Source organism: Ictalurus punctatus, chromosome 7 (assembly GCF_001660625.3).
Source record: "Ictalurus punctatus breed USDA103 chromosome 7, Coco_2.0, whole genome shotgun sequence".
NCBI classification, from domain to species: domain Eukaryota; kingdom Metazoa; phylum Chordata; class Actinopteri; order Siluriformes; family Ictaluridae; genus Ictalurus; species Ictalurus punctatus.
The window spans coordinates 29942600-29956188 of NC_030422.2; the positions used below are offsets into that span (position 1 = coordinate 29942600).

Below are 13589 nucleotides of genomic sequence, written 5' to 3' on the forward strand. Positions count from 1 at the left end.
TGTGTGTGTGTGTGTGTGTGTTAAAGAATGCACTGGTTCATTGCTATTTAATTCCTTCGAGGATAGGACAGGGAGAAAAGAAAGAACGAAAGAAAGAACTCTTAATCAGAGACATTGCTCATCTCACGAAAGGATTTTGTCAGGAATAAAATAAACGCGATGAAAGTGAGCTGTATGTGTATAATCTGAATAGTAATTTATAATCTGTCTGATCTATCTAAAAAATGTCATTTTTAAAACCGAAAAATTTTATCGAATCTGTCTAAATAATCGAATCTATCTGTTTAATCTATCTAATAATCCAATCTCGCTTTTTAATATATCTAAAAAATTATCATTCTGTCTAATCTATCTAAATAATCGGTTCCATTTGCTTAATCTATCTAAATAATCGAATCTATCTAAATCATCTAATCTATCTGTTATATTGGTCTATTTTAAATAATACTACCTGTCTAATCTATTTAAATAATCCGATCTCTCGGACTACTGTATCTATAAAAAAAAAATTCGGTGTAATCTATCTAAATAGTTCAACCGATTTCCCTAATCTATCTAAATAATCTAATCTATCTTTCTACTGTATGTAAATGATGTAATCTCTCTGTGTAATCTATCTAAAATCCAAGCTGTCTAGATAATCTAATCTATCTGCCTAATTGATCTACATCATTTGATCTCTCCATCTATTCCAATCGATCTGTCTAATCTAATCAAAAAAATATATTGAAATAATATATTCTATCTAAATCTATGTCTAATCTCTTTAAATAATCAAAGGTATCTGTCTAATCTATCTAAATAATCGAATCTTTCTGTAGTAATCTATCTAAATCATTTATAGCCTGAATGATGAAGATGGAAGCCATTTTGTTCTATTAGACCAGTGACTAATGTATTCATTACAACCAGGACTCATTCATTCGGCTAATGTGAGCGATCTACTGCACTCCCGTCGGATCTATTTAAATCCTTGTCATCTTCTCATTCACGGTTCATCGTAGTAGTCGTTTATATATTTCATTTTTAAACTGTGTTACGTTACATCATATTACATTTGGCAGCAAAGAATATAAACATCCTTTCATTCTTAAGTCCACGTTTTCTATCCCTGATTTTTTTTAGAGTCACTGTTGAAAACTCCAGTCTCAGAGCCCTTTAACTCCAGACCAATCTGGCAACCTCGGCAGCCGATTTTATTCACCTGAATGTGGGGCTCAGGAAACATACTGCGAAACCCGGTTCTGAATACGAGGAACTTTCCCTGATTAAATGTATCCCTCATTCGTCTGGCAGAGAATTGTGTCCAGATTTACACCAGATTTAGATTTAGAGATTTAGACAGAATCTAATCTGAGCCCGGAGCTCAGAGTCGGACAGCTTTGTACAGCTTCAGTGAACGTTCAGTGAGTGAGTCCTGCTATCGTTTATTCATCCACAACATTAACCTTACAAAATGAGACCCCTAAACATGATTGTGTACACACACACACACACACACACACACACACCCACACACACACACAGCAGAAGCATTAATCATTTGTAATGAGTTCATGTGTATCCTCCTTCAGCTACTGCTCGTCTTTCAGACCATGCTATTTTTGATAGTGACCTGCACTATGTGTGTGTGTGTGTGTGTGTGTGTGTGTGTGTGTGTGTGTGTGTGTGTGTGTGTATGGGTGGGTGTGTGTGTATTAAGCCTAAATATAAGCCGGAGTGTTCCCCTGAAAGTCTCAGCTCCATTCCTCTTTCCAGTCCTCTTTCTACAGCTGTCTGAGAAATAGGCTATGGGTCAGATTCAGAGAGATTTCCATAATAATGATGATTAGAAGGTATTTCAGTCCGATCTAATGAAGTTGTGTGTTTAATGCTTCCCTTTTTTTTAATCGACCTCTCCAAAGTGTTGAGCTTCATTAGAGCCACACGTAATCAATCAGGACACAAAACATCCGCCCACTCAGCACAGCGGCCTCTTACACAACACTGAGGGAGAGATGCAGAGACAGAAAGAACGGATGGATGGATGGATGGATGGATGCATGGACGGATGCATGGATGGATGGATGGATGCATGGATGCATGGATGGATGCAGGGAATGATGCATGGATGGATGGATGGATGCATGGATGGATGCATGGATGGACGGATGGATGCATGGATGGATGGATGCATGGATGGATGCATGGGTGGATGGATGGATGGATGGATGGATGGATGCATGGATGCATGGATGGATGCAGGAAATGATGCATGGATGGATGGATGGATGCATGGATGGATGCATGGATGGACGGATGGATGCATGGATGGATGGATGCATGGATGGATGCATGAGTGGATGGATGGATGGATGCATGGATGCATGGATGGATGCAGGGAATGATGCATGGATGGATGGATGGATGCATGGATGGATGCATGGATGGACGGATGGATGCATGGATGGATGGATGGATGCATGGATGGATGGATGGATGGATGGATACATGGATGGATGGATGCATGCATGGATGGATGCATGGATGGATGCATGGATGGACGGATGGATGCATGGATGGATGGATGGATGCATGGATGGATGGATGGATGGATGGATACATGGATGGATGGATGGTTGCATGGCTGGACGGATGGATGCATGGATGGACGGATGGATGGATGCATGGATGGATGGATGGATGCATGGATGGATGGATGGATGGATGCATGGATGGATGCATGGATGGATGCATGGATGGATGGATGGACGCATGGATGGATGCATGGATGGACGGATGGATGGATGCATGGATGGTTGGATGAATGGAAGGATGCATGGATGGATGGATGGATGCATGGAATGATGGATGGATGGATGGATGCATGGAGTGATGGATGGATGGATGGATGGATGCATGGAATGATGGATGGATGCATGGAATGATGGATGGATGCATGGATGGACGCATGGAATGATGGATGGATGGATGGATGGATGGATGCATGGAATGATGGATGGATGGATGCATGGAATGATGGATGGATGCATGGAATGATGGATGGATGCATGGATGGACGCATGGATGGACGGATGGATGCATGGATGGATGGATGGATAGATGGATGGATGGATGGATGGATGGATAGATGGATGGATGTTGGGTGACCTCTAGAATTATTAGCACCTTTCATAAAAATGACAAATAAATTGTATAATTGAATAAAATAACAATTGTTCACAGTTCAAAATGGCAACTCGAAAAAATATGAGAAAAATATTGATCATTGTTCACAATGTAAAATATATATATATATATATATATATATATATATATATATATATATATATATATATATATTAAAAAGATATTAAGATATTGTTTGAAAAACCGTAATAGGTGCCCTTTAATATATACATTTTTGCTTATTTAAAACGTTGCATCAATCAGGAAAGAGGCTCTAATGAAACCCAGTGTGTCCAAAAGGTTCAACTGAAACCCAAGAAAACAGCAAAGGATCTGGAGGCATCAGGTATGGAAGTGCAGTATGTACAGCCACCATTAAGAGTGTGCTACACCGCCATGGCCTGAAAGGCGGCCCTGCAGGGGAGAAGCAACAGTCTACTCGGAGACTGGCTTCAGAAATCCAGACGGAAGACCGCATGTGATCAGCAGCATTGTGAAGGAGTGTCCTCTGGTCAGATGATATTGATCAGTGCTCTGTGTGGAGGAAAAAGGGTGGGGCATTAATGTGAAGAGCACTAAAGCATAATGCTAATGATGCACTTCAGAAAATAGACATCATCATGAGGAAGGAGGTTTATCTCGAAATAATGAAGAAACACATCGGGACATTCCTGCTGGAAGACAAACTGTCTGGATAATGCAGGACAGACAGAGAGACGGACATATAAATAGATAGACAAACAGAGTGATAGATAGATAGACAGATAGATAGATAGAGGGCTTCAGCCTAGGGGGATGTAAACTTTTGACAGACAGACAGACAGACAGAGAAACAGATAGATAGAGAGATAGAGAAACAGATAGATAGATAGATAGATAGATAGATAGATAGATAGAGAAACAGATAGATAGATAGATAGATAGAGAAACAGATAGATAGACCGATAGATAGATAGATAGATAGACCGATAGATAGATAGATAGACCGATAGATAGATAGATAGATAGATAGATAGATAGATAGAGAGATAGACAGATAGATAGATAGATAGATAGATAGATAGATAGATAGATAGATAGATAGAGAAACAGATAGATAGATAGAGAAACAGATAGATAGATAGATAGATAGATAGATAGATAGATAGATAGAGAAACAGATAGATAGATAGAGAAACAGATAGATAGATAGATAGATAGATAGATAGACAGATAGATAGATAGATAGATAGATAGACAGATAGATAGATAGATAGATAGATAGATAGATAGAGAAACAGATAGATAGATAGACAGATAGAGAAACAGATAGATAGATAGATAGATAGATAGATAGAGAAACAGATAGATAGATAGACAGATAGATAGATAGATAGATAGATAGATAGATAGATAGAGAAACAGATAGATAGATAGACAGATAGAGAAACAGATAGATAGATAGATAGATAGATAGAGAAACAGATAGATAGATAGATAGATAGATAGATAGACAGATAGATAGATAGATAGACAGATAGACAGATAGATAGACAGATAGATAGATAGATCGATAGACAGATAGATAGATAGATAGATAGACAGATAGATAGATAGATAGAGAGATAGATAGATAGATAGATAGATAGATAGAGAAACAGATAGATCGATAGATAGATAGATAGATAGATAGACAGATAGATAGATAGACAGATAGATAGATAGATAGATAGACAGATAGATAGATAGAGAAACAGATAGATAGATCGATAGAGAAACAGATAGATAGATAGACAGATAGATAGATAGATGGAGAAACAGATAGATAGATAGAGAAACAGATAGATAGATAGATAGAGAGATCGATAGACAGATAGATAGATAGATAGATAGATAGACAGATAGATAGATAGATAGATAGATAGACAGATAGATAGATAGACAGATAGATAGATAGACAGATAGATAGATAGAGAAACAGATAGATAGATAGATAGATAGATCGATAGACAGATAGACAGATAGAACAGGAAAAGAAAGGGAAGGAAGAGTAAATAATCATATTCGAGGGGATAAAGAAGAAACTTTTACAGGAGAAAGTTTTCTTCTTCACAGCAGATGGTTTCCAAAATCCCCGGAGGTTTCCTGTGTTCTTTATGAGTCTCAGTCTGACCTTTATTCCAGCACCGTTTCCCCGTTTCATCATGTACACGCTACTCCTGCACACGCAGACTGCAGCGCTGCGTTCTGTGGGCTTTTGTTCCACTCTCTATTTCAGACCCGTTCCAGTTCTAGCCGGGTTTAAGTGAAGGTGAAAAGCAGCCAGACTCTGGAGTGTGCTTTGTTATGACTGTGTTTGACTCACAGCACTGTACAGTGGAGTGTTTTGTCTAACACACCTGATTCAGCTCATTAGATCATTACCACGCTCGAGTCGAGTCGGGTGGGTTTGATGATTAACCCTGCGGCGCTCCGGGGCTTCACTTCACCCCTCTCTTTAAATAACCCTGAGTGGCGTTAGCTACAGTGTGTGCTGCAGCGTGTCGGGGTCTGTGTGTGTTCATGTTCATATCAGGTGTGTGTTAAATCATTGCGTGAGCTTTCACGAGCCTTCCACAGCAGCACTGAAATGGTTAAAGAAACACGAAACCAGTGTGATGAATCCTGCTGAGAACCAGAGCCGGGTTGCCTCTGCCAGGAGGTTCCGACTTGAGTATAGAGAGTGCTTTCAGCAACTTTGTGTTCATGATGATCCCGGATATACGTCACGATTGTTCAATAAATAAACAACAGAAATGGTTAAAGAAACCAACAGCTGAGTGCTTCTCCATGGAAATATCACTTGCATGTTATTGGTTTGAGAAAAGAAAAGAAAGAAAGAAAGAAAGAAAGAAAGAGAGGATGGACAGAATACTGAAGTGACACTTGGTTTGTTTCTCTCTCCACAGCGCGGGTGTAGGTTCTCTGAACGTTCGCTCGTATGAGCCCATCCTCTCCCTGCTGCTGTTCTCCTGCGCTCTGGCCCTGCACTCACGCCAGCTCGAGCTCAAACTGCGCCTCGACTTCCTCTGGGCCACACAGGTTAGAACCCTCACACAAGACCGTCACACAGAACCCTGACCTAGAGCCCATAGAACCCTCACACAGGACCACTAGATCTCTCACATAGGACCCTTTCACAGGACCCATAGAACCCTCACACACAACCCATAGAACCCTCACACACAACCCATAGAACCCTGACATAGAACCCATAGAACCCTCACACACAACCCATAGAACCCTGACATAGAACCCATAGAACCCTCACACACAAACAATAGAACCCTGACATAGAACCCATAGAACCCTCACATACAAACCATAGAACCCTCACACACAACCTATAGAACCCTAACATAGAACCCACAGAACCCTCACATACAAACCATAGAACCCTCACACACAACCTATAGAACCCTCACACACAACCTATAGAACCCTAACATAGAACCCACAGAACCCTCACACACAAACAATAGAACCCTGATATAGAACAGATAGAACCCTCACACACAACCCATAGAACCCTGATATACTTCAAGTACAGAAATGATCATATTACTAATCACTGTGTACATCACACACATACAGAGTGTGAGCACAAGAAAAGGTGGATGAGCTGAAGGAAAGAAAGAAAGAAAGAAAGAAAGAAAGAAAGAAAGAAAGAAAGAAAGAAAGAAAGAAAATGGGGAAAAGAAAAGGAGTGTTAGGAAGGAAGGAAAACATGGGGAAAAAATACTGACCAATCAGAATGGAGTATTCCACAGCACTGTGATGTAATTAGCTATAAAAGTATAAATGCGGTTAGAATGATACATGTAGGAGTACTTCAGTCAGAGTTACAGTGTGATTAATGTGAGGGAAATGACACACACACACACACACACACACACACACACACACACACACACACACACACACACACAGTGTTCTTATTTTATTATTAGTGTGCTGTAATGAAATGACTCGGGGCTACTGAGGTCATTTTCACGATGCTGTTTTCTATATCACGGGCACAGTGTGTGTGTGTTTGTGTTCGTGTGTGTGTGTGTGTGTGTGAGTGTGTGTGTGTGTGTGTGTGTGTGTGTGTGTGTGTGTGTGTGTGTGTGTGTGTGTGTGTGTGTGTTTGCTGCCAGCTTGTTCACTGCTGCGCTAGCTCTGTTAGCATTGGCACTCCTCCAAGGTTAGAAAGGTGGCTCTCTGAGTGTGTGTGTGTGAGTGCGTGTGTGTGCGTGTGTGAGTGTGTATGTGTGTGTGTGTGTGTGTGTATGTGTGTGTGTGTGTGTGTGTGTGTGTGTGAGAGTGTGTGTGTGTGTGTGTGAGTGTGTGTGTGTGTGTATGTGTGGGTGTGTGTGTGGATGTCTGTGTGTATGTATGTGTCTATGTGTGCATGTGGTTGCTGTGTGTGTGTGTGTATGTGTGTGTGTATGTGCATGTGTATGTGCGTGTGTGTGTATGTGTGTGTGTATGTGTGCATGTGGTTGCTGTGTGTGTGTGTGTATGTGTGTGTGTGTGTGTGTGTGTGTGTGTGTGTGTGTGTGTGTGTGTGTGTGTATGTGTGTGTGTGTGCACTTCCCACACTTACACACCATGATTTGGTGACCTACATCACACCCAGGTTCGCTCAGACACAACATCAGCGCTGTATTGTTTTACGTGACTGAGTCTTGGTAATGTGCTGAATATTAATGACAGACAATCACTGAAACGCTAACGAGCATAATGATAATGATCTCAAACTCGGTCGGAATCTCAAGCTGCTCAGAGCTGTGCTTAATAACCGAATCCGTAACACTTCTACACACTCCTGTGTCTTCTGAATATCTATCTTTACAATCCAGAAGTATTGTGAATAAAAGATAAGTATAAAGTTCTACTGATTGTTTGCGTCTGTTTTATGTATACACACAGATCTACATGTCCACTACTAGTCAAATTTAGCTAGCTAGTAGCTAGTAGGACACAACAGACACTTCTGATATAGTCGACCTGGTTTAGGGAAAGCTTTCTTACTTCCGAGGAGAGAATTAAAATAGTGTTCACTGCTACAGACACAATGTTTTACTTATTTATTTATTTATTTGAATGTTTAGCATGGCCTGCGGTGGTAGAGCAGTGTGTAAAAGGCCTGCGTCACTGTTTCAGCGCTGATGTGAATGTTCGATAATGCTGCCTGGCACATAATGGAATAAATTAGAGAGTCCCCCCCCCCCCCCCCCCCGTCCCCATCCCACCCCGTGCCCCCCCCACCCCCACCCCGAGGCCATCATTACATAACACTGAGAAACACAAACAGACAGAAAACAAAGAGCCCCTGACACAATGCTTACACAACCTCGCTGAACTTTGTCCTCACTCGCCCTCATAATGTAATACACACTGCTGCTGTGATACAGCACACACACACGCACGCGCACACACACACACACTGGTTCTGTGCTGACATCTAGTGCTCACCTGAGGAATATCCTCATTCCCACAGGATGTTATAATGAATGACACAGTAAAACAGCTCACTGCTTGGGTGAGCTTAACATCATTTTACTTTTGTTTTTGTTTCGCTGTAGATGTTTTTCTTGTTGTTTTTCGAAAAATGAAGACCAGTATTCAAAATGTTATTTGTTGGTTTGTTACAGCACAAGGATGATTAAAATATTCATTTCTTTGTTAGTTGAAAGCGCAGTACTCACTAAGTTAGCCAGGCTGTTTCGCTTAATTTATTTATTTGGTTGGTTTTTAGTACAACTTTTTTTTATTTGTTTGTTTGTTTGTTTGTTTGTTTGTTTGTTAAAGCACAAGCCTTATTAAAATATGAATTTCTTTATTAGTTGACAGCATAGTATTAGCAAAGTTAGGTCATTTGATTATTTATTTATTTGGTTGTTTTTTAGTAAAAAAAAAAACAAACAAACATTTTTTTGTTTATTTGTTGCTTATTTGTTTGTTGTTTGTTTGTTACAGCACAAGCATTTTAAAAATCTTTTATGTATTTGTTGTTTACAGTAAAGTACTAGAAAAGTTTGTTATTTTTTGCTTATTTATTTGTTTATTTATTTACTTAGTTACTTATTTACTTAAAACACAGGTCAGTGTTCAGTTATTTATTTATTCACGTGTTCATTTTCCTGACCCAGTATTGAATAAAGTAGTTTATTCAATAACTTATAATTTAGTAATTTATTATTATTATTATTATTATTATTATTATTATTATTATTATTATTATTATTATTTATCAAAACACAGACTAGCATTTTGTTTGTTTGTGTGTGTGTTTGTTTGTTTGTTTGTTAAAATGAACTATTCTACTATCTGTTCATTTATTGGCATGTTTATTTAAAACACAGACTTGTATTCAACCCTAAGGTATTCGTTATATAATTACAGATACATACAATTATATCAGTATTATACTCTAGATGTGTTTCTTTAGATACTGGATTCAAATACACAAATATATACAGAAATTAGAGTCTTATAAATAAAAAAAACCGCCTCAGATATTAATGAGTACTTTTTATTGTGAGTTCCGTTTAAGTGTTCACGTTGATGAAGGTCGTTGTTCTGTCCCCGTAAACAAATGCAGAAATAACACGTTTTCACGTTGAGTCACACAGAAAAACATGAAAGAATAGAGTTTTATAGTACTCCAGTTTTAAGATTGTTTAATAATAATATATAATAAATACTTTAATAACTAACTTATTAATTGCATTAATTCATTTTTATATATAAGTATATGGCTCTCTGTATCCCTACAGGATAGTCAAAGCGGTCCAGTTGAAGAGCCTTTCATACTTGATGCTTAAATTACGCAATTTTCTTAATGAACCTCGTTAGAGCAATCAAACGTAGACCCGACTCGGTAATTACGGCTCTCGCACCTTTTGTGCTTTAATATTTAACACTTGCACTGGGTTTCCCGGTAGCGTAAAACGAGTGTGTGATGCGTGTGACGTTAGTGAGTCGATCGGTCCGTTTCATGTGAATGATACTTTTATGAAATGGAGACGTTTTGTGTGTCCAGGCTGAGGAGGAGCGGGACGGTATGGAGAAGGTGAAGTTGGACAACAGGAGGATTCTCTTCAATCTGCTGCCGGTTCACGTGGCTCAGCACTTCTTAATGTCCAACCCCAGGAACATGGTGAGACACAACAAGGTTTGAGAATCCACGTGATCCACCTGGGAGATATAACAAAGGCAAAACTCGAACATTTCTAGAAGATGGTTCCATCTGGGTTGAGATATTTGTATTGACTTAGTAGGGCGTCCAAACTTTTACATATGCCGCAATTCATTTTGTCATTTTCTGGGAGTTTTTTTTATTTTTTATTTTTTCAAGGTAATCAAATATAATGTAACTGTGTATTAACATTTGCTAAAAAAAAATAAAAAATAAAAAATAATAAATACTTGAAAAATCAACTAAATATATATAGTAGGTGCCAAAACTTTTGCACACAACAGCGTTTTATTGATTTTATTTATTTATTTCCTTACTTGCATACTTAATGATGTCTTTATCCATAGGATCTGTATTACCAGTCGTACTCCCAGGTCAGCGTGCTCTTCGCCTCCATTCCCAACTTCAACGACTTCTACATCGAGCTGGACGGAAACAACATGGGCGTGGAGTGCCTGCGTCTCCTCAACGAGATCATCGCCGATTTCGACGAGGTCAGTTTCCGTCTCTCCCGTCAGCCAATCGCAAGCTTGTCCTGTACACCGTGTGGTCTTAATGTATCCTGCTTCCTGTGCATTTCCCAGCTCATGGACAAGGAATGCTACAAAGACATTGAGAAGATCAAAACCATCGGCAGCACGTACATGGCAGCGGTGGGTTTGGTTCCCACTGCGGACAGCAAGGTGAGCGCTTCTACTTGCTTCTCCAGTTAGGTAAGACGCCATATAGTCAAAGCAACAAGGCAGAATTCAGTCTAAACATCTAGTTGAGCAGAAACGGGTTCCTGGATCTCTGACAGTCCTGGGATTTGGTCACTGACACTCACCTTAACCGGTGTGTTCATTTTTTACTCCAGGTTAAAAAGTCCATTTTAGCTCACCTGAGCACAATAGCAGACTTCGCCATCGAAATGTTTGACGTCCTTGATGAAATCAACTACCAGTCTTACAACGATTTTATCCTGAGAGTAGGTAAGCTGTAACCATGCATGTATAAGTCACGGGGCACTCATGGACTGTAAGATTCCTCTGAAAACAGACGTTGGAAAATTCCTGTCATGGTTTTTGTTTTGTTTTCACAGGTATAAATGTAGGTCCAGTCGTGGCCGGTGTAATCGGGGCTCGTAGGCCTCAGTATGATATCTGGGGCAACACGGTGAACGTGGCCAGCCGTATGGACAGTACGGGAGTCCCGGGAAAGATCCAGGTCCACACGCCTTTCTTCCTTAATTTATTTTCATTTTAAAATCTTTGTGCAAAGTCCTCAGCATGAATTCCGGCTGTAGAATTGAATTCTTGATACAGCTCTGGCAGTAGTGCAGCTACGGATCACAGGTTTAGTTGTCTGCGTACCTCTGAGTATTCACTGTTATATCCACTAGAGGATATAAAAGGGATGACGCATGAGGTCATCCATGTTCTGTATCACTTATCCAAACAGGGTTGTGGGGAGCCTGGAGACTATCCCAGGGAACTCTGGGCATAACGCAGGGGACACCCTGGATGGGGTGCCAACCACACCACAGGGCACAATCGCACACACATTCACAAACCCCGGACAATTTGGAAATGCCGATCAGCCTACAGCTTTTGGACTGGAGGAGGAAACCCGTAGGGAAACCCACCGAAGTATGGGGAGAACGTGCAAACTCCACGCACAAAGACATGCTGGAGATGGGATTCAAACCCCCATCCCTGAAGGTGCGAGGCAAGCGTGCTAAGCACTAAGCCACCGTGCCCTCCGGCTGACACGTCCATATCTGGAATATCTTCCTTGGCTACGTCTTCCAGTTTTGCGTGTCAACAATGAAAATGGCGACCGATGTGAACGGACTTTATTATCTTGCGAAGAGGGTGGGAACAGCATAGCTGCTCACCAGCGTAGATGGTACTGTATGTTACGCCGTTAAATCAACCTCGCCGTGGAAACGACGAAGCGAGTATGTTTTTCGTATCATAGTACAGCGCCCCCACTGTTTATGCTGGATGCCTAGCGATAAGGTTGCGCGCAAACAATGCTCCAAACGACCTCAGGATACATTCGGCAGCCATTTTGTGTACATACAAGCGAGTGTAATCAATTTTGGGTTGGTATCTTGGCTTCGTCACACCACCCCATCGTTTGGTAATTTCCTTTAACTAGCGGTTTCTAATATAAACTAGCCATGACGTTTTCGGTGATATGTTAATACCAAGATAATGGTGTAGGTCCTGTAGTTGATTCTCTATGCAGTAATAGTGTTATTTGTATCTTCTCTATAGGTAACAGAGGAAGTGCACCGCCTGCTGCAGAACGACTACGACTTGGTTTGTCGCGGCAACATCAGCGTAAAGGGTAAAGGTGAAATGGTGACCTACTTCCTGGAGGGCCGGTCTCAAGGCGCAGGTCCGAGGCCACCCGAGCGCCGCAGGAGCACGTACGCCATGGGCCGTGCCGCCAGGGTCGGGGTCGGATCTGCACAGAGCTCCGCCCACAACCCCGCACATGGCCGTCCTGCGTCTTATATCGTGCACGAGGGGACCGGTGAGGAGGACACTGAAGAGGAGGAAGGAGAGGTTTAAGGATGAACAGGGGCTGAAAAGGGAACGAGGGTCATCAGAAAGGGGAGCTCCGTGATCTTTGCAGGATTTTCTTCGGACTCAAAGACACGTAGGGTCCAAGACGAGCACGAGGCATTCGGCCCCGGAGGCTTTACAAACTACGAGGACACGTTTGCGATGAGAAACGTTGAAAGAAGGATCCGAAAGATGGAATTTTGTCTTCCCTTTCTACGTGATTGATAATCTGCTTTGGTTTTAGCTACGGAAATACTTCGTTCTTCTTTTCAGCGTTTTTTGATTTCAACCCGCACACTCGTCTTTTCCAATCAGAGGCACGGCTGGGGATTACAGACACCCTGTTTAGTGGGTGATTTTTTTGTGCACACTTAAATGGAACTTGTAAAGCTTAAAGTCGATTATTTACAATATTTACATCAGGACTGATTTTTTTATGTATTATACGCCAAGACTACCTGATCTGATGTAAATACTTAGATGTTCTATAAAATTTGTGTACTTTTTGTAAGCTATTCAGTGAGTTTGAGTGGAGGTGAGCGTGTATGTGTATGCATGTGTTTGCGATATAACGAAGATAGCACAGACAACGTTTTAAAAGCAATTTTCTCAATTAAGCGATAGGCTTTATAGGCTTCTTTTTTTTTTTTTTTTTCCGTTGT

At 40.7% G+C, this 13589-nt stretch overlaps 1 protein-coding gene across 1 annotated transcript in view; it reads left to right on the plus strand.

Annotated features, from left to right (window-relative positions):
• adcy1b (adenylate cyclase 1b) overlaps positions 1 to 12918 on the plus strand; it is a gene marked incomplete at its 3' end in the record, with an annotated part of 89316 nt that extends 76398 nt beyond the window's left edge. The window contains exons 14-20 of the mRNA XM_053681843.1: positions 6096 to 6228; positions 10217 to 10333; positions 10720 to 10866; positions 10957 to 11055; positions 11229 to 11343; positions 11454 to 11578; positions 12634 to 12918. Of these exons, the coding sequence (XP_053537818.1) occupies positions 6096 to 6228; positions 10217 to 10333; positions 10720 to 10866; positions 10957 to 11055; positions 11229 to 11343; positions 11454 to 11578; positions 12634 to 12918 (1021 nt within the window). The remainder of the gene's footprint in view (positions 1 to 6095; positions 6229 to 10216; positions 10334 to 10719; positions 10867 to 10956; positions 11056 to 11228; positions 11344 to 11453; positions 11579 to 12633) is intronic.
• Between the last annotated feature and the right edge of the window lie 671 nt (positions 12919 to 13589).